Source organism: Lytechinus variegatus, chromosome 3 (assembly GCF_018143015.1).
Source record: "Lytechinus variegatus isolate NC3 chromosome 3, Lvar_3.0, whole genome shotgun sequence".
Lineage (NCBI taxonomy): Eukaryota > Metazoa > Echinodermata > Echinoidea > Temnopleuroida > Toxopneustidae > Lytechinus > Lytechinus variegatus.
The window spans coordinates 47386545-47408794 of record NC_054742.1 but is presented as its reverse complement, the minus strand read 5'-3'; the positions used below and the strand labels follow the sequence as shown (position 1 = coordinate 47408794).

The 22250-nt window shown below is 36.4% G+C and overlaps 1 protein-coding gene across 1 annotated transcript; it reads right to left on the bottom strand.

The window, feature by feature from the left end:
* Positions 1 to 211: 211 nt before the first annotated feature.
* Positions 212 to 21386, bottom strand: LOC121411199 (mitochondrial-processing peptidase subunit beta-like). The gene is made up of 13 exons (XM_041603771.1): positions 21278 to 21386; positions 17005 to 17142; positions 14407 to 14493; positions 12820 to 12949; positions 8078 to 8169; positions 7673 to 7779; positions 6943 to 7135; positions 5316 to 5420; positions 4935 to 4973; positions 3682 to 3776; positions 3142 to 3293; positions 1879 to 2043; positions 212 to 1102 (listed from the first exon to the last, which is right to left on the bottom strand). The coding sequence occupies exons 1-13, from the start codon at positions 21338 to 21340 to the stop codon at positions 1038 to 1040; spliced, it is 1431 nt and encodes a 476-aa protein (XP_041459705.1). The 5' UTR covers positions 21341 to 21386; the 3' UTR covers positions 212 to 1037.
* Positions 21387 to 22250: the final 864 nt, after the last annotated feature.

The window sequence follows — 22250 nt, the reverse complement described above, 5'->3', positions numbered from 1 at the left end:
CAAGCGCCCAATCACTTTAATCAACAATTATTTGATGAATTGATCTCTTAAGCGTTTCAAGTTGACAGAGGGGTAAAAGGCTGTTTTTGTTTTCTCCACTAACTTGTGAGTGCCACTGTTTTGTGTGCATGTGTGAAAGTTGAAAGGCATTGGGGGAGCTAACCTGAGCAAATACTTGGAAAAGGATAAAAACAACAATCAGAGACCCAAATACAGTTTTATACAACACAAAATGTTGCCAGTTTATTTCATCTCCATGACATAGTGGTACTGACATTATCACTACACAGTTTATCATTCCCTCTGACAAGTGGTTTGGATTATTTTCAGAGAAGTTGCTCATACAGCTTTAGGGGTGATATGATCAGGAGTGTGAGTGGTCACAATTAATAAGATCTGAAAAAAAGCTGAAGAGTGGTGAAAGAGTCTGTAATAGAAAGAGCTCTCATACCTTTTTTTTTTAGAGGAAAGCCAAAAATAAGCTGAAATTAAGCTGGAAAAACCCCCTCTGAAATCAGCTAAAAATCTGAACTCTCAGACCCCTGTATGATATTTGATTTTTTTATTCAAAGAAATTCACAAGGGTGCTATATGCATTCCTTCATGGGTAATTTGAACCACCCAAGGCATTAAGTGGTAAGATTTATTACTCAGGTCAAATGTTTATTTTGAATTTATTTTTACCTTTGAAACTGGAGGCCAACTTCAATTCAGATATCATGTTTTGTAAAACACACAAAGATGAATAAACTTCATAAATACATTTCTATTAAAACATTATTCATATCTGAAAAACACCTGATGTCAGAATTGACCATACATCCGTTTCAAAGAAGATGCATAATGTCATCTTTCAATTCTGTTCTTTCGGTGTATCTCGTTCATTTTCTGCAATTGAGAATAAGAATGATAGGATGCCTCATTAATTGTCCTTTTACATCAAACACAGACAGCAAACGCTGCCCTATAAAGCTCTTGCACAAATAAATTCTCTCCTAACATTCATTATTTAAATAAATCTCCTTCAAGAACTGCGGTTAGAGTCTGATCCAGTACATGCTAGCACGTATTCTGTTGTAGTCTGGGAGCTGTTCAACTGGGCCTGTATAGTGGGGAGGAGGGTGGAGAGGGAGGCAAAACCAAAAATCAATATAATGTCATGTCACCAGCAAAGATTATTTTACAAAATACATCAATATGAAAACTGATTTTGAATAAGTCAAGATATGCACCTTCCATGTTGTTCATATGTACTGACATCAGTACAGAACAAAAGGCTGCATTATCAATAATCTAAAAGTGCTATAAGGCATTTCAGTAGTATGTAATCCAACGTCTAATCTGTTAAATGACAAAGACAAGATTTTACAGTTATTTCATGGCTCCACATCATATTTGATTCATCAAGGGTATTAAAGCCTGTCATAAGTGCAATAGTGTGAATTATATTGGAGGATAATCTAACATCCAGTCTTATGGAATCGTGGTGACCATTAATTTTTTTTGTCAGAAGATTCTCTGTGAAATTAGAATTATATTTAGCATCATCTCTACAAAATTTTCTCTTCACAAAAGGCCTTTTGAAAAAACATCTTACAAATTAAGTTATTGTACATGAGAAGGCTAAAAAGCATATATAAATAATCAATTTTCCAGCCAATTCACAATAAAGATATTGCTTACAACTACAAATGGGTTTCATATAAAATAGCTCAATATAGAGATGAAATTCACACCATGTCAGTGTTTAGAACATACAAACTCATTTAATAGAGTAATACACTGCATTAGACTTAGAGATGGTTTTAAGATCATCATTTTTTTCATTCAAATTCTTGATGTATGAACTATTACTTATTGGGTAAAAATGCAACTTACCAACTCCGGCAACAGCAGGGCATTTGTCATAGATGTATCGTGTACATACATCACGGATAGTCTTGGCACTGATGCTATCAATCCTTGCTTCAAGCTCAGGCAGAGGAATACGACGCCCGTAGCACAACATCTGACGGCCAATATCTTCACAGATTGGGGTCGACCCTGGGTTAAACAAGATTACATATATATTATTCCAGTTTGAACTCTCTACCACTGTGGGACAGCAGAAGGATGAATTTTCCTGGGTCACTCACTACTGATGTAAGGTGAGGTATTCTGTAGAAAAGCCAGATCACCTAGTTCTTGTTTCAAAGATCAGAGGAATTCTGTCTGTACAGAAGATTGCAAAAATAAAGTTGAAAAATACTTCATGGAAATTTCACATGAGAAATAAAGACTTCTGAGTATGGCTTTTCTGGAAATTCAGTTACAATTGTTGAATAGAGATGGATCTGCTAAAGGCAATTCTCTCAGGACCACAAAATCTGTGTGTAATTCTACTTTAACACCCCACATGTCGTCTGAGATCATCTGAACCGTTGTATCACAATACGACAGTATTGTGATACAACCGTTCCATTTCAGAGAAACCCATTTCAGAGAAAATCAACTTCAAAGTTCACTTTTTTTTTGCACTTTTTCTCCCAAGCTGAAAAAGTTTTTTATTACTATGAAAATACATGGTAGGAAATCCCAAAACAAGTGTTTTGTACTGATAATTTTCTTTTTACCGGTATACATAACCAAGATTTAGAGAAGATATCACAAAAGAGCTACATGCTTACAGTTTCAGTTTAGATTTTCCCTGTACAAAACGCCAATGGGAAAAACACTGACTACGATTTCAATGAGCATGATCAAGCAAAATGTTGTATCCCTCTTTCACATGCAAAGTCAATGCAATGCAGATGTGATGGCTTGTCTGACCGCCCATATGCATACATGTATTAAGTGCGCACAGCTGTCGTTTGCTTTGCTACAGTACACGCTTTCAATGGGATTTGCTTATTTTAGCAAAAATTTGTATGGCATTGACTTGAAAATCCCCTCATATCTCAAAAACCAAAATAATTGCCGCCTAGAAATTTACTTATGTATAGAATAGGACTTGTACTATCATTTTCTGCAAACTCTGACAATCTTTTCTTTTTTTTTAAAACCAAAACTGACTGATACGATGGTTCGAAAGGAATGCCAACAAATTTGCACAAACTGGTCTGAATAATTGCTTCGACTATTCAATGCAAAATGATAACTCACCATCCAATTGAAGTAGCATGTTGGTCCTGAGGAGATTCTTGGCACGGGCTACCTCACTCTCGGTCACACTGGTGCACAGGTACATCCACTGGTTCTGGACATGGTATACCATGTCTTCAACACTAAGAGGATCACTCACCATGTACACTCCCCTGTAACAGATCATGATAGTAACATTTCTAATACCTTACCATTCTCAAGAAGGGGTTCTTCTTAAGTATAACTACCTACCTACAAGATAGTGTACTAAAGATCTTACACGATCCTTTCTATCTCAACAATTATATTTTCTACCTAGAAAGGCGTAAATCATTTGTAATACTTAAGGGAACATGTAAAAGAAAAGAAGCCAACCCAAAACATTGTACAGGAGTCTTACTATTAAATTGTAATCAATCCCTAACAATTCTTCAAATTTTGTGTCTCATGTTTAAAGATACGTGATTTGTAGTACCCACTTAAAAATGAGTTTATAGTAAAAACTGTCTTATAAGAGCAGTTTGTCACCTGATATGAAGGCTGTTCAGAATCATTTCTTACCATAGCCCTGTATCTGTGTAGCAGGTATTGAAGGCCTGGAAGGAATGGCATAAGTTATCTTCGAATGCAACTCTAGCCAGTCGACTTGATGTGTTCTGCAGAAGAATATTTAACAAAACTCATGTGAATTCAATCTGAGTTATTTGACTGAAAATATTTATAATACATGAATCTTCAAGATTGAAGATGGCAGTCAGTGTAGATTGAAGAAAAATATGAGAATGTTTATAATACATGAAAAAATGTGAAGGAAAAAAAAAGAAAGTAAAATAGAAAAAAAAGGATGAAGGGAAAGAATTTTCAATCCTGACAAAGGCTCCAAATCAAAGCAGTGGAAAAAATAGTCATTTTCTGACTGGCTACCACCCCAACACAAGACAGAAGATGAAGAGAAATTTTGTCTCTTGTAATTTTCATTTAAGACTTTCCCGGCAATTGGTTGTCATCTTTCTTTTTCTTTTCAAACACGTTACTACGAACGTCTTTACAAACAATCCCTTTGAACACACTTACATTAGAAGAACTCTGAAATGTTTTCATGAATGACTCATCTTCAGGGACCTTTTTAAATCATACCTTGATACAGTCAAAAACCGGTCTATTTTGGCCACCCAAAAGGAAAAAAAAAAGAAATAGTGGCCACTGTAGACACATGACCTTTGTAGACAGGTTCTATAACACATATTCCTTTCAAACTGGAGGCAAGTTCAGTGGCCACAACACTAGGGTCTCATTATTGACAGGTGGCCACTTAGATGGGTTGACTGTATAATACTTCTATAAATGTATATCAGCCAGTGTTCTTTCAGCCTTACAAACATAGGATGTGCATTAAAAAAGCATTAAAAAAAAGGATACAAAAAAAGCATTAAAACATAGCGGCCCTCAAAATTCCAAAATAACATTTAGATATGATTAACATTACATGGACAACTGTTTCTAAGGAATAGACAAATTAAATGTGTTCTATTGTATCATGGCATTCTTGAACAGACAAAAGCTTGCATACACCGATCATCAAGTTGTCTATTGATAGCAACCCTGTCATATATATTCTAGCAATGAAAATTTTGAATGGCTGGATACAAATAGTTGAAAGATAAAATTTAAATTTAGTAAGATTAATCATTTTGTTTATGACCATCTGAATAGACCTGATAGTCATATTGTGATATGATGGTTGAAAGTATTCATATGACTGCCAGTGTGATAATAAATGAAGCATAATTAACTACAATGGATAGTTTACTTACTGCTCCTCCTCCAAATGAACGATCCCAGCTTCCAATCAACTAAAAAAAATGAAAAAGAAAGCACAATGTCAACCCTAGAAATTAGAAATTTGCAGAAAAGAGTTCAACTTGATATTTAACACTAACACATGACTCAATATTGACAAGAGCATTAAAAAAAGAATTAAAAAACAAATTTGTAAGAATATATTTTATATATTATTAGTTCAACTTAAAGCATTCTGCTGTTCTACTACTAAACAAAATCTATTTAAATAATTCATAATGTACAATCAAAGGAGATGACGATCTAAGTCTCCTTACAAAAAAAAAATATCAAAAGTTTACTGTCTGGTCAGCACCTGTTTAATAAATCATTAAAACAAAGCAAAGATGTCTTACAGTGTTGGCAACCATGAGAGGGATGTTATCGGGATGGGCCCAGCCAACTCCTTCAACACACAAAGCAATGTGAGCCAGTGGCATCTTGTCATCACGGACTGTGATCTGTAGGAAAATAATACGATGACTTACTCTTAAACAAGTGGAATGCCTCTGGCGGTCTCACCTGCATCACGCAATTCAATATAGCAGCAGTGCTGACTTTGAAAACTACTATAACTTGCACAAGATATATCATATTCAGTGATACTTGGTTACTCTTATTTCCACATTTTATGAACTAGACCAATACACTTACAGAGATTTGATGGTAATTCAACAAATACCTCCAACGTGGCCAAAGTTCATTGACCTTTGACCTTGATCATGTGACATGAAACTCGCACAGGATGTTCAGTGATACTTGATTACTCTTATGTCCAAGTTTCAGGAGTCAGATCCATAAACTTTTAAAGTTATGATAGTAATTCAACCGATACCCCCATTATGGCCAAAGTTCATTGACCTTTGACCTTGGTCATGTGACCTAAAAGGCACACAGGATGTTCAGTGATACTTGATTACTCTTATGTCCAAGTTTTATGAACTAGACCAACATACTTTCAAAGTTATGATGGTAATTCAACAAATACCCCCAATTTGGCCAAAGTTCATTGACCCTAATGACCTTAATCATGAGACCTGAAACTTGCACAAAATGTTCAGTGATGCTTGATTACTATTATGTCCATGTTTCATGAATCAGATCCATAAACTTTCAAAGTTATGATGGGAATTCAACAGATACCCCCAATTCGGCCAAAGTTCATTGACCCTAAATGACCTTTGACCTTGGTCATGTGACATAAAACTCAAGCAGGATGTTCAGTGATAATTGATTAACCTTATGTCCAAGTTTCATGAACTAGGTTCATATACTTTCTAAGTTATGATGTCATTTCAAAAACTTAACCTCAGGTTAAGATTTGATGTTGACGCCGCCGCCGGAAAAGCGGCACCTATAGTCTCACTCTGCTATGCAGGTGAGACAAAAACAAATATGACACATGTTAAAAATGAACATGCTGCAGCAATTACATGACAAGTTCACAAAATGTGAGTCAGGCTAATCATTTGCTTAATCTTTATTTAATAAAAACACTAAAAGGAAAACATGTAAAGATTAAATTCAATTTGCAGCTTGAAAATTTCTCCAATCCTTTTGTTTGAACAGACATAGTAAAGGAATAGCATAAATCCAAGAATACAGGTTTGCCAACATAATACAGGGCATAAAATCAGATGACAAAGATAGACATATGACAAATCGAAGCATACTATTCTAATAAAAGTAATACTATCATTACAGATTTGTCAGGTTTTACTGGACACATTTCAGGACTTAGTTGTCAAGTTGAATAAGTCTAATAACATTCAAGTAACCTTATTATCAAATGAATACCGGTAGTGTAGTAAAAATGCATGCAACATGTGAGTAAGTTTCCATTTAGGCTTTATAAAGACATTTATCCAACAATGACCATCATTCCGTGCCCACAAACTTTAGTTTCGATATGATCTTTATCTTCTTTATCTTACAATGATAAGATTTAGTTAAAATATACATACAAAGCAATAATGAACTTACACCACTGCCAGTGAATCTGCATGGGGTTAGAGCTGGAATCTCATTCTCATATTCAGTTCCCAGGTTGCCAAAGTGCTTTTGGGCAAGTTGGACCAATTCATCATGGTTGACACCACCAGCTCCAGATAGCACAATGCGAGGTCCCTTGTAGTGAGTAGATATATAATTCTGAAGATCATCCCGATTGATAGACCTTATAAAGAATCACAGGAAAAATGCAAATGAATTAGGAAATCAACACCTGAATATCATTTAAGGAGAAAACGAGATAATGCCCCAGCTCATTCCACACCTGGCGGTAAGTGGTCACAATTTCTAAGACACAAATCAGTTTCCTATCTTATCTTCGCCATCATGGCAAAATAACCATGGCTCGGCTCAGGTGTGGAAATCCCTTAAACTCACTGATCTCCAAGTCCAAGCTTGGCTTTGCTCCCAATATTTGACAAACCAAACATGGTAAATATTGAAATCATGTACTTGAATAGGAAAATATAGAAACGCGCAATTAACATACTTTTCTTTAACGGTTCTTCACCAACACATCAACTGTAACATAACATTTTATTGTTATACAATCCATTGGTTACTTTCCATGCTGTAGCTTGGGTCATGGAATACTCCTTTAAATCCCCATTCAAAAAAAAAACCCTGATATTTGACAAATAATTAGAAACCAAGTACCAAGTATTCGTTTGATGCTGTTATGAGAAAATTGATGGTTACATACCTGATGTTTTCAGTGGGTCCTAGGATAGTTCTACCAAGAGGAGTTCCTTGGTAAGCTGTAGCGTGCAGATGATCAAAGATCACTTCTTGAAGATTGGTTTCTACTTCCTAAAGTATATAGAAATATATAAACAGAAAATTAAATTGAAAATGGTGCATTCTTCAACACAACATGGCTGTCCAATTGAACTATTAAAACAGTTGTTTAGTTATCATGAAAACCAACAATTGATGGACAGAGAGACAGATGTATGGAAATCTCTAAAACATAATACCTGTAGCAACCATCCATGGTGGACGAAGGCATAACGAAAAGGTTATCAACAAAGTACACTGTGCCTTTTAAGACAATTTACAGTCATGCATGCTTCTATTCAATAATTTTTTTTATTTCACGTTAACATACCTGCATTTCTCTGAGGATGACACCCCTCTCCCGCTCTATTTCAGCCTCTCCGAGTGTGCTGTTCTGAATGATATCAGCAAGGATTTCAACAGCTGTTGTAAATAAAAAAATGCTGAATGAGCTCCACATAATCATGAATAACACTCATTTAGACCAAGAACATATAGTTGCAGCAAATAATGACTCATGAGAAAGTCAGTGTAATCAAGCTTAACTGTCACTACATCACTACAGTCACTACATGTCACTAGAGTGTATTATCATCACTTGGAAAAAACAAACACCTGACTGGAATTTTGTCAATATCTCAGGGTTGGCAATTTTTTTTAATTTTATTCATATCTGATTTTTTTTATTTTTTTATTAAAAAATAAAAATAAAACAGAGTGCAAATACCAAAAATATAATCCTTTACAGTCATATACTTTAACATCATACATTTCACTACAAATATCATTCTTAGCTTTCTACTTCATAATAAAATCAGGTCAAAATAATGTTATAGAAAATATTAACGTCATGAAGATGCTGACAATTTCTGCTTCCTCTGATGTAGAGAGCTCCTACTGACTAACAGCTATAATGCTGCATAGTTGGTGTTTCTATTCAAAGCTTTTAAGAAATGAGGATAAGTTTCTTTGGAAGAATTCCATGACTCTGAGACTCACATTCTCCAAAGAGCAACATATTTTTTTTACAAGGACTGAAAATCATATGTTAAAGAAAACTGCATTTATTTATTGATTGTTCTTTGAGCCATATAGTTGGAACTCTTTGACTTTTTCCAAAGCATTGACTGGCAAAGTTCTGACCAATTGGGACAAAAAGTTGCAGGTTGATTTGAATTATTTAAAACAAACAAACCTGAACAGTAGCATTTGGCAGTTCTTAGCAGTTTTGTTAAAATGAGAAAACAGGTTCTACAGCTACAACACATGTAAAAAAATAAAACTATGACTCATATTTGACTCACATTTACTATGGGTTACCATGGACAATGCAGATTGTACTGTATGTACTAAATTGAACACATTCACTTCAAAATGTACATAAATAAATGCTCACTTTTGGCATAGGGCACAAAATGTATGGTTAATGCCATGATTTAGTGTCCTTTACCAAGAGCATGCATAATTTTTTTATACCCAGTACATGGATTACTGAACCTTTCTCAGTGTTACATAACAATGAATCACAATCGTATGCATGTGTACATATACAGAAAAGTGTAAACAGGCCATGTATCAAACCCATGATGGAATTCAGCCTTATAAGTTCAGGGTTTCTTTTTTTAAATTCCTCTTTTCATATTTGTTTTCATATTTTTTTGTTCTGAAGTGCCATTGCTCTGGATAGATATGAACAAATGAAATTGTTAATGTTGGAGAGCTATACAGTAGTAGTTCATGTAAATGATCAGAATAGAACTGCGGCAACTGCAATAACCCTTTACTTACTCATATATTTTCTTAACAAGTGGAATGCCTCTGGCGGTCTCACCTGCATCACGCGATTCAATATAGCAGCAGTGCTGATTTTGAAAACTACTATAACTTGCACAAGATGTTCAGTGATACTTGGTTACTCTTATTTAAACGTTTTATGAACTAGACCAATACACTTACAGAGATATGATGGTAATTCAACAAATACCCCCAACGTGGCCAAAGTTCATTGACCTTACATGACTTTTGACCTTGATCATGTGACCTGAAACTTGCACAGGATGTTCAGTGATACTTGATTATTCTTATGTCCAAGTTACAAGTCAGATCCATAAACATTCAAAGTTATGATGGTAATTCAACAGATATCAACAGATACCCTATTATGGCCAAAGTTCATTGACCTTTGACCTTGGTCATGTGACCTAAAATGTGCACAGGATGTTCAGTGATACTTGATTACTCTTATGTCCAAGTTTTATGAACTAGACCAACACACTTTCAAAGTTATGATGGTAATTCAACAAATACCCCAATTTGGCCAAAGTTCATTGACCCTAAATGACCTTTGACCTTGATCATGTGACCTGAAACTCAGGCAGGATGTTCAGTAATACTTGATTAACCGTATGGCCAAGTTTCATGAACTAGGTCCATATACTTTCTAAGTTATGCTGTCATTTCAAAAACTTAACCTCAGGTTAAGATTTGGTGTTGACGCCGCCGCCGCCATCATCAGAAAAGCGGCGCCTATAGTCTCACTCTGCTATGCAGGTGAGACAAAAACTGTCCTCTAAACTCATTTTTTTATTTTGACATAAAGAAAAAAGAACTTTGTTTACTATCAAAAAAGAAAAATTGTACAGGGAAAATGTTGTAAGTCCACTTATAAAAGTGGAGTATAGGGGTTAAGTGTTAGCCACTTACATGCTACATGTACATCTTTGGTTCAAGATTAAACTGATTTTATTGACTCCATTTCAATTGCTCTGAAAATATATGATGGATTTATTCATGTTTTGATGATATAAAGTTGATAACATCTGTTTCTTTTGAGTAAAAAAAATGAAACTGCCTCAACAACAAAAAAAAACCATGTCAATCAATTGTACATGTTTCAATGGAAGTGACTTAAAATTAAATCAATATTTAAACAGGGCTCCACACTAACCCATTTTTTCTACTGGTCCAACCTATTCATGTCGGACCAGTAGATACCCAGTTTTTCAAATTTTTACTGGTCCGAACCTAAAATCTACTGGTCCCAAAAAATAAAGAAAACATTAAAAAAAAGGCGCAAGTTTATTTTTTCTAGCCTTTCGTGACCCCCCCCCCCCCCCCCCGTAAAATGAAGGAATGAAGGACAAAAAGAAAGCAAGACAGAAACGAAGAAAGTAAGAAAGAAAGAAAGAAAGAAAGAAGGAAAGAAGGAAGGAAAGAAGGAAGGAAAGAAGGAAGGAAAGAAGGAAGGAAGAAGTAAGGAAAGAAGGAAGGAAAGTCAGAAAGAAAGGATGGAAGGAAGGAAAGAAGGGAGGAAAGAAGGAAGGAAAGAAGGAAGGAAAGTAAGAAAGAAAGGATGGAAGGAAGGAAGGAAAGAAGGAAGGAAGGAAAGAAGGAAGGAAAGTAAGAAAGAAAGAAAGGATGGAAGGAAGGAAGGAAGGAAGGGAGGAAAGAAGGGAGGAAAGAAGGAAGGAAAGAAGGAAAGAAGGAAGGAAGGAAAGAAGGAAGGAAAGAAGGAAGGAAAGAAGTAAGGAAAGAAGGAAAGTCAGAAAGAAAGAAAGGATGGAAGGAAGGAAGGAAAGAAAGAAGGAAGGAAAGAAGGAAGGAAAGAAGTAAGGAAAGGAGGAAGGAAGGAAAGTAAGAAAGAAAGGATGGAAGGAAAGAAGGAAGGAAAGTAAGAAAGAAAGGAAGGAAGGAAGGAGGGAGGAAGGAAGGGAGGAAAGAAGGGAGGAAAGAAGGAAGGAAAGAAGGAAGGAAAGAAGGAAGGAAGGAAGGAAAGAAGGAAGGAAAGAAGGAAGGAAAGAAGGAAGGAAAGAAGGAAGGAAGGAAAGAAGGAAGGAAAGAAGGAAGGAAAGAAGGAAGGGAGGAAAGGGAGGAAAGAAGGGAGGGAAGAAGGAAGGAAAGAAGGAAAGGGAGGAAAGAAGGGAGGAAAGAAGGGAGGAAAGAAGGAAGGAAGGAAAGAAGGAAGGAAAGAAGGAAGGAAGGAAGGAAAGAAAGAAATAGAGAAAAAAATTAAAAGAAAGATTGAAAAGAAAGAAGGAAAGACAACAGGAAGAAAACAGAGCAAGAAAGCTAAAACTATTATCATAAATAATTTGTTTCTTTTTTGGCTCAATTAAAATAGCTACGAAAGAAAGTCAGAAACCAAGTGTATCAACACACACATAAATGCATATGTGGGGCTAATATGTATTCAGACGATACCACCCGAAACCCGATCTGTTTGAACCAAACAGAAGTGAAAATTTACCCTTTTACTGCTTACAGATGACAGAGTTACTCCAACTTTTAGGAAATATGGACATTATAAAAGCCTTTCATGAGTATGAACCGTGAATTTTGACAGTTCTGTGAGAGATTTCTGCCAGTTTAGCCAACCTTCGTTCGCGCAGCCAGTAGAGAATTTACCATGTGGGTTGTGTACGTATGGCCGTGGCTGGCTACATGTACACTGATCTACTCTAGTAACACTTACGTGCGATTCATTCTGTGTGTATTCTGTGTGTGAATGGCAGAATTTATCGGGGGAAATGTTCATGCAGTGAATTTGACCATTTCTGTAAAAGTTAATTGGCCCAACAACGGTTTTTATTACTGGTCATGTCGGACCCTTAAAATCTTGCTGTTTTTTGAAAAATTACTGGCCCGACAATGATATTTTTTACTGGTCATGTCGGACCAGTAAATCTTCCTATTTTTGAAAATCTACTGGCCCGACGGCGATTTTTACCGGTCTGGGACCGTCGGACCGCCGCTAGTGTCGAGCCCTGATTTAAATCATGATTGAAATCAATGTGATTTAAACCAGCCAACCCTGGATGTTATCAAAATATTCTGCAAAATATTATTTTTTCTTCAAATCTATGGGATCCCCAATTTACATTTGCCAAGTACGTTTAATAGCTCTTTGTAACATCAATACTATGAAACATTCATATATTTTTTCTATAATCAAACTTGCCACTAAATACTAATCACAAACTTAATCCTTTCTGACTTGTGTTGTTTTACAATAAGGCTAAAATCACTTAAAACCAACATGATGATTAACACTAAAAGGCGGAGTGCAATTGTTACCTTTTGGGACATCCGACTCGAAGCATTTGGCATAATATACTGTCTGTTCCCTTGATGTGTATGCATTTAGATGAGCACCCATGTTTTCTATCTCCAACTCCAATTCCATTTGTGTCCTGTTTGATGTACCCTGAAAACACATTAATTGCATATCACGAGATCAACAATCAAGCTATTAGAGTTTGACATTATGTGAGAAAAAAAAAGGATTTTTGAGCTGAAACACTGCTAAGAAGTTACCAACAGCAGGTCCCCATCACCGAGGGAAGGGATGATTGATGAAAGATTTGATAGACACTTGAATGGGTACAGATAATATGTCAAAAGGAGAAAGCAGTTCAAAGCACTTAAAAATAAAAGCGACATAGGCGATTTACCCCGAGTACAATACTACCGTAAGTTGGGACTTAATTGAGACACACCCCACATGCCCCTCCCAATCTGTTCCTCAGTAGATCTTGAAATATAAGATTCTAGACTGTTACATATTCACTTTATCAACTGCACATAAGAGATTAGCCATTCTGTTCACTTTATGAAAATGAAACTCCTAGTTAATTGAGAATTGAAGGACATTTCATAATCTTTTTTAGGCAATGAGACAAAAAAAAACTCCAAAAAGAATTCAGATATCTCTATGCCATAATTTCAGATGTGACATGCACTATCAAATCTTGGGCATTCTTCTTTTAGCATTCTTTCAAATATATCAATAAAGATTAAAGGGGCTCTCCAGGCTGAAAATTATGAGATTTGAGAAGATAGAATAAAATCACACAAACAAAACACTGAAATTTTATCAAAATTGTGACAAGAAAGGTTCGGCATTATTTCCTGAAAAAGGACTATGCACATTCTCATGAAGCAATGAGAGAGCTGACTTTATCATCCACTTATTCCCTTGTATTTTTATGAAATTGTTTGTTCTAATTTTGACCCCTAAGAATGTAAAAATATAATTCATTGGTTTATTGTATAAGATAATCATTGCTAAGCTAAATTATTTATTTTTTTGAGGAGCTCAATTGAGCTCCTCAGAATCGCTCTCCATGAGGAGCTCAAATCAATTCATTACAATACATGTATGATAAATTGTAGATTTTTCTTAACATTGTATGCAATAGCATACATACAATAACATGTAGACTTCCATGGTGTTGCCGTGAAAATCTACATATGGGACTACATGTGACTGCAATGTTTACCGAGTTTAAATTAAAATCAGAGTCAGGAAGGAGATGAATATTCTTCATTTTTCTGATAGTTTTCAACTAAATCAAAGTAATTTCAAGGAATTATGGAAAAAGGAAGGCCATTTCATGGATTTAAAGATGTGAAATTTTAGCATTTTTTTTTCATTTTTATAATTTTTTTTTAGGAGCGCGATTTATTGCTCTCCTTATTTTTTTTTTGGAGCGCGGTAGGAACGCCGCCCCAATCGCGCTCCTCAAAAATGAAGGTCTGAATCAATAACTACAGTATGTAGAAGGCTTATCAATCCCACTTTACATGTTTGCCACTGAGCATGTCTAGACATGGGCCAAACACCTGCAACCAATTTTATATACAAATGTATATAATCGATACCTTAAATGCCATGTGCTCAAGATAGTGTGCAACTCCATTGTTCTTCTCATTCTCATATCTGCTTCCAGCGTCAATCCATAAACCCACCTAGGAAGAAAAAAAAGGGTTTTCTTCAGAAATTGACAGACATGTACCAATTACTGAATCATATGTATACAGCTAACATCCAAGCCTTGAAATAAGCACCTGTGAGCCGGGGGCAATTTTTTTTTTCAATTGCCCCCGGCTCACGGGTTTTTTACAGGAACCGGGGGCAATTTTCTGGAACCGGGGGCAATTAAAAAGTATATATATATAAAACGGTGTGCACACCGCAAATTTGTTTATAGTAAGCACAGCTCCTGTAATTTTTGAATTAGTACATGAATATTCTAAGTATTAGGCTTATTCAAACATTTAAGAAATCAGATTTAAATGTTTAAGTGTGTTTTGACACTCTCACTCTACATCCCCTTTAGAACCACACACACACATGGGCTAATTTATTTTCATCTTTAATGAACCACGATCAACGAACCCCCCCAAAAAAAAAAAAATCTAAATAAATGAATAAAATAAAATATAGAAAGAGAGAGAGAGATGGAGAAAGAGAAAATTCAGATCAAATAATAAATTTAGAAAAAAATAAATAATTTTTAAGGTTTTTTTCATGGTTAGAATCACGGGTGTGGGTGTTTGTGTGTGATTGTGACTGTGAGGTGCACTTGGATTGCATATAAATTATGCTAAAGAAATGAAATCAATATCTAACTCAGTCTATTCAAATTCCAGCACATATACATGCCACAGGCTATGTAGGCCTACATGTATCTTGTGTATTGTAGGTTCATGTACACGTGTACCTTAAGTTTTTCACAAGTTATTTGAAAACGCAGATCTCCACAGAAAATGCCTTTCACTCTTGGAGAGTCTAAATTCGGTGAAAATGTATTCATTAATAACTTAAATATTCATCACAATGAAGAAATCATAAATTTTTTGACAGTTTTCAAAAATTAACATGAAATCTAAACTCTATCTGAAACGGAAAATCACCATCACTTAGGCCATTACTGATAGAATTCTCACCCAGAGCTCTGGCAGAGATTATGAGCTCAAACTGGCTAGCTAACACCACACTCAAGTGCACGGCGTCCTCCGATTTTTTTTTAGATGGAGCCTTGTTTGATGATTTATTGTCTGATATTTACCCCTCTCCAAGAAAGTAATTAAAAAGCTACAATTCACAACTATAAGCGAAGTGATTTTTTATTATTAAGGCTCCGTTTCAACAAGCAAAGTCGGCGACTGTGAGGATAAAAGACTCGCACATCTGATGCTGTGAACAGGGATTTATCTCCTGCGCAATTCGAATTACTTTATCGCAGAATCGTGATATCCCAATTGGAAATGTGTGCATTAGAAATTGGACATGGTGAAGTATGGAAAAACCGCTACCGGAAGCACGCGCGCACATGTATTACAGGAAAAAAAGACGGACGTAGCTCACTTTTTATGGTACAGAAAAAAACACGCACTTGGCAATTTTAAACTGTGTTCATCGTAAATTGAAAGTTACTTGATTTTAGCTTTTCAGATATTTAAATTACATGTATGATATGGCTTCACTGCTCACTCACGGCGGGCGCAATTACCTGGAAAATATTTGCGCCCGGTCGTCAAAATTTTGATGATTTTGGGGCTTTATGGGCGCAATTGATGGCTTTATGAGCGCGAATTTGCGCTCAGCGCCCACTTATTTCAAGGCTTGCTAACATCTACTCTGCACCCAACATATGGCAACTACAAACTCATTTTCTAAATCTGTTATTCTTTCAGAAATTACACTATAGATATCATGGTTACACTTCGTAATTCCGAAGGTTCTTTATTCCGAAACACGTAAACTGCCTATACCTCAATGTTAGTTAATCCGAAAATGTAAAAGGGTTCGTTAATACGAACATTTCATTTTCGGACTAACGAACCTTCGGAATATCCGAAGTTCCGAACCTTGGGAATACCGAAGCTTCGGAATTACGAATGTATGCGGAAATCACATACATTACAGAACTTTATAAAAATACAAAGAGATAGCTGGAACTTAACTTGTAAAATATTGATTTCTTATTAATGCATTCCAATTATTCTTCTCATATCCCTCCAAATAAATCAACAACCAGCTTCATTCATCTCACAAACATTTCTTAGACCTCAAGGAAAGGTACTAGTCAATTAAAAGAAATGCATTCTTATCTGTAAAGCCCATTTTCTCTTGGCAATGCGTTGTGACACAGCTATCAGGAGGTGCTAGAATGACGTTCGCTAGACCATTTAGAGATCTCTCCAATACATAAAAGCATGTTACATCATACAAATGCTGTGCCTCCTGATTAGTTGTTGTTTCCATGAATCAGGCATGCATACTATATTTTCATGGACATAGATCTAATCTGATCAAAGCCCATCACAGATTAAATGTGAGTCACCCGTTTGCTATGCAGCTATGGTAGTACTTCTCTTTTTTGCACCACCAAACCAGACTTTGCACATACATGTACCTCTTGAGTTGAGTTTTAGAAACAGGCTTAAAATGTTATATTACTACGCAGTACTCACCGTGGCTGTAGGGATTCCAGAGTCTTCACTGGCTACACGGAACCCATTGTTGAGTGTTGTCACTCTCGTTTCTGGTACATTGACGAGGGTCTGTGAAGCAGTCTGTGTTGATCTCAGCCGTCTTGCTGCATGATGTCCCTGAAAATCAAATTACAAATTGAAGTTGATGATATATTAATATTTCAAATTTTTTATTGGCCGATTATTAATCAGCAGGACAATCAAATCAAGCATTGATATCACTGCCTGGCTCGCAATCAGCTAAACACAAAACAATTTTCAATTCCTTTAAATGACCAAAGTCAACATGGCAACATACATGTAACCATCGGCAAATTTTTCTTGCAATTCCTAAAAAATTGTTTTGGTTTACTGTTAACAACATCATGTTTACCCTGAAAGAAATGAATGGATAGGCATTCAATCTTTTCAATGCATAAAAATGGCCAAATGGGTACCCATGTGCAGGTATCTGAATTGTTTGTGTACTACATGAATGCTTGTCAGGAGCAAAAAAAAAGAATATGTGACGCAGAGATATGGAGCTCCCCTTTTTTACTGTGTGTGGAACAAACACAGGCAATTGCGATTCCTGTGCAAGCGCATCAGTACCTGTTTAGCCATTTTATGCATTGACTTAGAGTCTACAACAGACATGCTTTGTTATTCATTCCACTTTGAATACAAAAAATATTTATACTTCAAGACATTATCTGTCTCCCCAATACCAGGTATGTTTAGGTACAATTTAGATTCCCTTTAACAAAGTACTACAATTTTTTTTATTAATATTGACTCTCGCTGTATTTCGAAATCTTTTCTAATTTTGCCTGCGTTCCATATGAAACTATTATAAATTTGTTGGATTAAATGCTCCCAAAATAAGGGCCAGATTGCACAAAAGAGCATCTAGGACCCCCACCGAAAGTGTCTTTGCGCTTCACACATATTTTTTTTTCTAAGTATCCACTTCACCTTGGCCCTTTCAGGTTTACTTGGAGTCTCATCTGGCCCTTCAAAGAAAAAGTTTGAGAACCCCTCATCTATAGAATAGAGGTACATGTATGTGCATAATTTCCATTTTTTGGCATTTTTGTGAAATTGGTAACCAGTTCCTATTTCCCACTGGACACTTATTAACGATAAGACATACATGTACCTGAACTTCACATGCCTCAAGCCTCCTCACTGCTTTACCGCTGCTAGCGCATGGTGCTGCTTCTAAAATAAAATCCTTCGAAGAGTGTAGATCAGAAAGATTGATTGCGTCACTGTCTTTTCTCTACTTGCTGAAATAGGAACCAGCATGGAAAATTCTCCATAGAATTGTGCATGCTGGTTCCCATTTCAGCGAGTAAACTAGTTTGCTTTCCTCACATCACTGGAATGAGAACCAGCATAGAAAATTCCCATAATAATAACAATAATGTCATATTTTACCCAGGTTATGTAGCCATAGAGTTGTAGATGCTGGTTCCCATTTCACAAAGAAGACAAAAACAATTTACTAGAAGCAAAATTTATTTTGTCGGTGACATTTCTGAGATATGAAAACCTCACTAGTAAACTGTCTTTATTTATTGGTGAAAATGGGAACCAGCGCATGCAATTCTGGATAGTTTTCCACAGATGGTTCCCATTTTGAAGAAAACATTTGAACACATAACAAAGCGGTTCAAGGGTCAAGCCTATTGTATGTGCTGTGCAGTGTATACGATTTGATAGAGGGATCTAGCTACATGAGATCGGTCTGGAGAGAAACCTCTAATTTTTCACCTTTTTATTAACAGATTTTTGCACCTTCATACGCATTAGGCGTATGAAGGTGTAACGTCCATGCGCATTGAGTCACCATTGGCAATAATCGGTGGTCTTCAACCTTCAATTTTGAAATAAACATTCTTACCCAAATCTTTGTATGAGATGAAAGTATCCACAAATCCTTTCAAATACATGAAAAACTTTTCTCCTGAAATTGCTGCATTTTTAAACACGTTAAGAACGTTATGAATTACGCACTTCCGGAACGGTGATACAATGATGGGTAAATTTTGAGTCGCCGATTCGAAACATCTAAGTACATTTACTACAGTCTACACAGACATATCGCACATGCGCACACACAATCGTACACAAAAGTGCATAGACTCAGCTGAATTGTTGAAACCTCTCCGTGGTTTGAGATATACATGTATACGTTGCTACAATCCGTGATATTAATCAGCCGATGCAAGTATTTTTAAAAATCTAGATTGGCACTGCTCATGATTTTTCCGCCCTAAATGCGTCGCTAGGATGCAATCACAAACAAAGGACTCCTTAGTTTGTGATTGCATCCTAGCGACGCATTTAGTTTAGGGAGACAAGCTGGCATAAATAACATGTAAGTAAAACGCTCTTCTACTTTTAATCATTTCATTTCGGTTTTTTTAGCGTCATTCTAATTTTCAAAAACTTGCCAAACGTTGCCAACCAGCAACATTATCGCCCATGCATAGGCCTAAGACAAAAGCAGATCGTCATGTTAACAAACATCAGGTCATCACATTCTAATGTATACCAAAAGCTTCCGGTCTCTGTTATGTTGGCTGTTCAGCTGAACTCCGTTGGCTTCACTTAGTCTTGAGGACGCAATGATGATGATTTTTTTAGATATGTCATATATTTCTTCATCATTGACGTCTTGACACTCTCTCCATAGTGCCTTCAGCGAACGACCAAAACAAAGATGGATTCCCCCAAAAAATCCATCCTTTTAAACCGAAGTCAACAGCATTCATTTAATTTTATTAATTCTTACACCTTCCTACGCCTAATGCGTAGGAAGGTTTTAAATATTACTATTTAAAAATGTAAAAAAATGAAGATTTCTTACCTAACTGATGCCGCGTAGACCCCTCGTTCCACATGTAAACAACGGAAATACAATAGCGTCGACCCTTGAACCGCTTATGTATGACGTACTTCCGGAAAGCAATGCCGTCTCAACGAACAATTTAGAGATAAAAAATCTTATTTAACAAATATTAGAATTTATTTCGTGATCATAAATAATTCATATCAATATATATAAATTATTTATGATCACAAAATAAATTTTAATATTTGTTAAATAAGATTTTTTATCTCTAAATTGTTCGTTAAGACGGCATTGCTTTCCGGAAGTACGTCATACATAAGCGGTTCAAGGGTCGACGCTATTGTATTTCCGTTGTTTACATGTGGAACGAGGGGTCTACGCGGCATCAGTTAGGTAAGAAATCTTCATTTTTTTACATTTTTAAATAGTAATATTTAAAACCTTCCTACGCCTAATGCGTAGGAAGGTGTAAGAATTAATAAAATTAAATGAATGCTGTTGACTTCGGTTTAAAAGGATGGATTTTTTGGGGGAATCCATCTTTGTTTTGGTCGTTCGCTGAAGGCACTATGGAGAGTGTCAAGACGTCAATGATGAAGAAATATATGACATATCTAAAAAAATCATCATCATTGGGTCCTCAAGACTAGGCTTCACTCACCAAATACAGAGACCGAAGTTCTAGCGCGATCTGTACAGGGGACTCAATGGCCATATGTTTATGTACTTAAGATCGGATAAAACGGGGAAGTGAATCTGCGCGACAGCCGAGGTAGGTCACTGTTTTTGTTTCTTTTAACTTGATTTTTCTCTGTTTTTTGGCTATTAATGCCAAGAGGGAATATTGATTTGCATTTTGGTCGCGTTAATTTTCAAAATTTTTATTCATTAAAGACAAAAATTGAAGAGCCCCGACCGGGAGATTTTGCATTGCAAGTCCCCTAATGGTTGGTGCACGATAGCGAGCCGTCTGTGTACGAGGAGAAATTTAAAAAAAAATGTTAAAAAACTCCTCGAAACAGACGGCTGCCAGCTGTCTAATTGACTGACTGGCGCATTGTTGCCCAATTCGTCGGTGAGTGTGAGCCAATGGTATCCCCAGGGCCAGGCGTCATGGGAGTGCATGTAAGCCTAACGTTACGTAGTCGTAGACTATATTCTCCCCAGAAGCCTCCAGGCTACGCCGCGCCGGCCGCACATTGCACAGCACAGTCTATAGCCGATCGCGGATAGATCTCGATCTGCGCGACGTGCGAATGCGAATAGAAAATTTATGTAATGTGCTGGGGCTCGTGACGGTGTTAAGTTTAGAATACTCATTTCAACAGCTCAGCAAGATAAACACACAACAAAATTACACCTTTCCATTTGTAAATATCCCCACATAACAACATTAAAATAGGAATGTCATACCACTTGTGATTTAGTTGCAAATCTGGATAAAATGCCAGAAGTTCGGGGGAGCCAAGTCGCCATTTTGGAAGGTGGAAGCAGACAAGACGGTAGTGTTTCGCTGTATCGATATGGTCGCTCGATCGTGCTTGCACTTACAATAATAATTATGAGTATTTCTACTATACTATAGGAGCAGCGAATTTACCGCTGTGGGGGGGGGGTCCCGGGGCGGTATCCGTATGGAGGACCCTGTGTGGAAGGGGGGGGGGGGTCCTCCTTTAAATTTGAAGATTTTTTAAGATATCATGCAGGCAAAATTGAAAAAGGATGAAGTGATAACTAAATGCAATAATTCGTATGGCTTCCCATTTCCATTTCAAACCTTGAAAAAGCTTCATGTGGAAGACAGAATCATCATCCAGTGTGTTCTGATGTACTAGTATTACGGTATGTGTCATTTTGCCAATGCAGCAAACTATGCGACTTGAAGAAGCTAAATCAACCCCCCCCACCAAAAAAAAATAAAAAGACAACGCTTATTACGGTTAGACTTCTCATCCCTTGATGGTCTCTACCAACATACGGCCGTCGCTTCTTCCTAAAACAGATTATGCCCGAAGATTAATACTAGTATGCAGGACCCCAGCACCCGCTCTACGATAGTGTTACTTTCAACTGTTCAAACATTCGTCTATGCACGCCATGCACACTGAAAACCCGTTTGAGAAAATTTGTTCCCCAATCAGTAGCGCCCCCCCCCCCCTCCCATCGCCTGAAAAAAAAACGGCGGGGAAAAGGAGAAAAAAGGGAGCAAGAGAAAGAAACATAGTGGGAAAGAAGAAATTATTGTTCATTATAATGTTATATTATGTTATAATTATGTTATTTTACTGTATAATACATGAAAAAATTTCATAACTTTATGAAACATGATTTGCTCAGGGTCTATGTCTTCATTGTTCCTGGTGCTCGTATTGTCTGTTTAACTAGA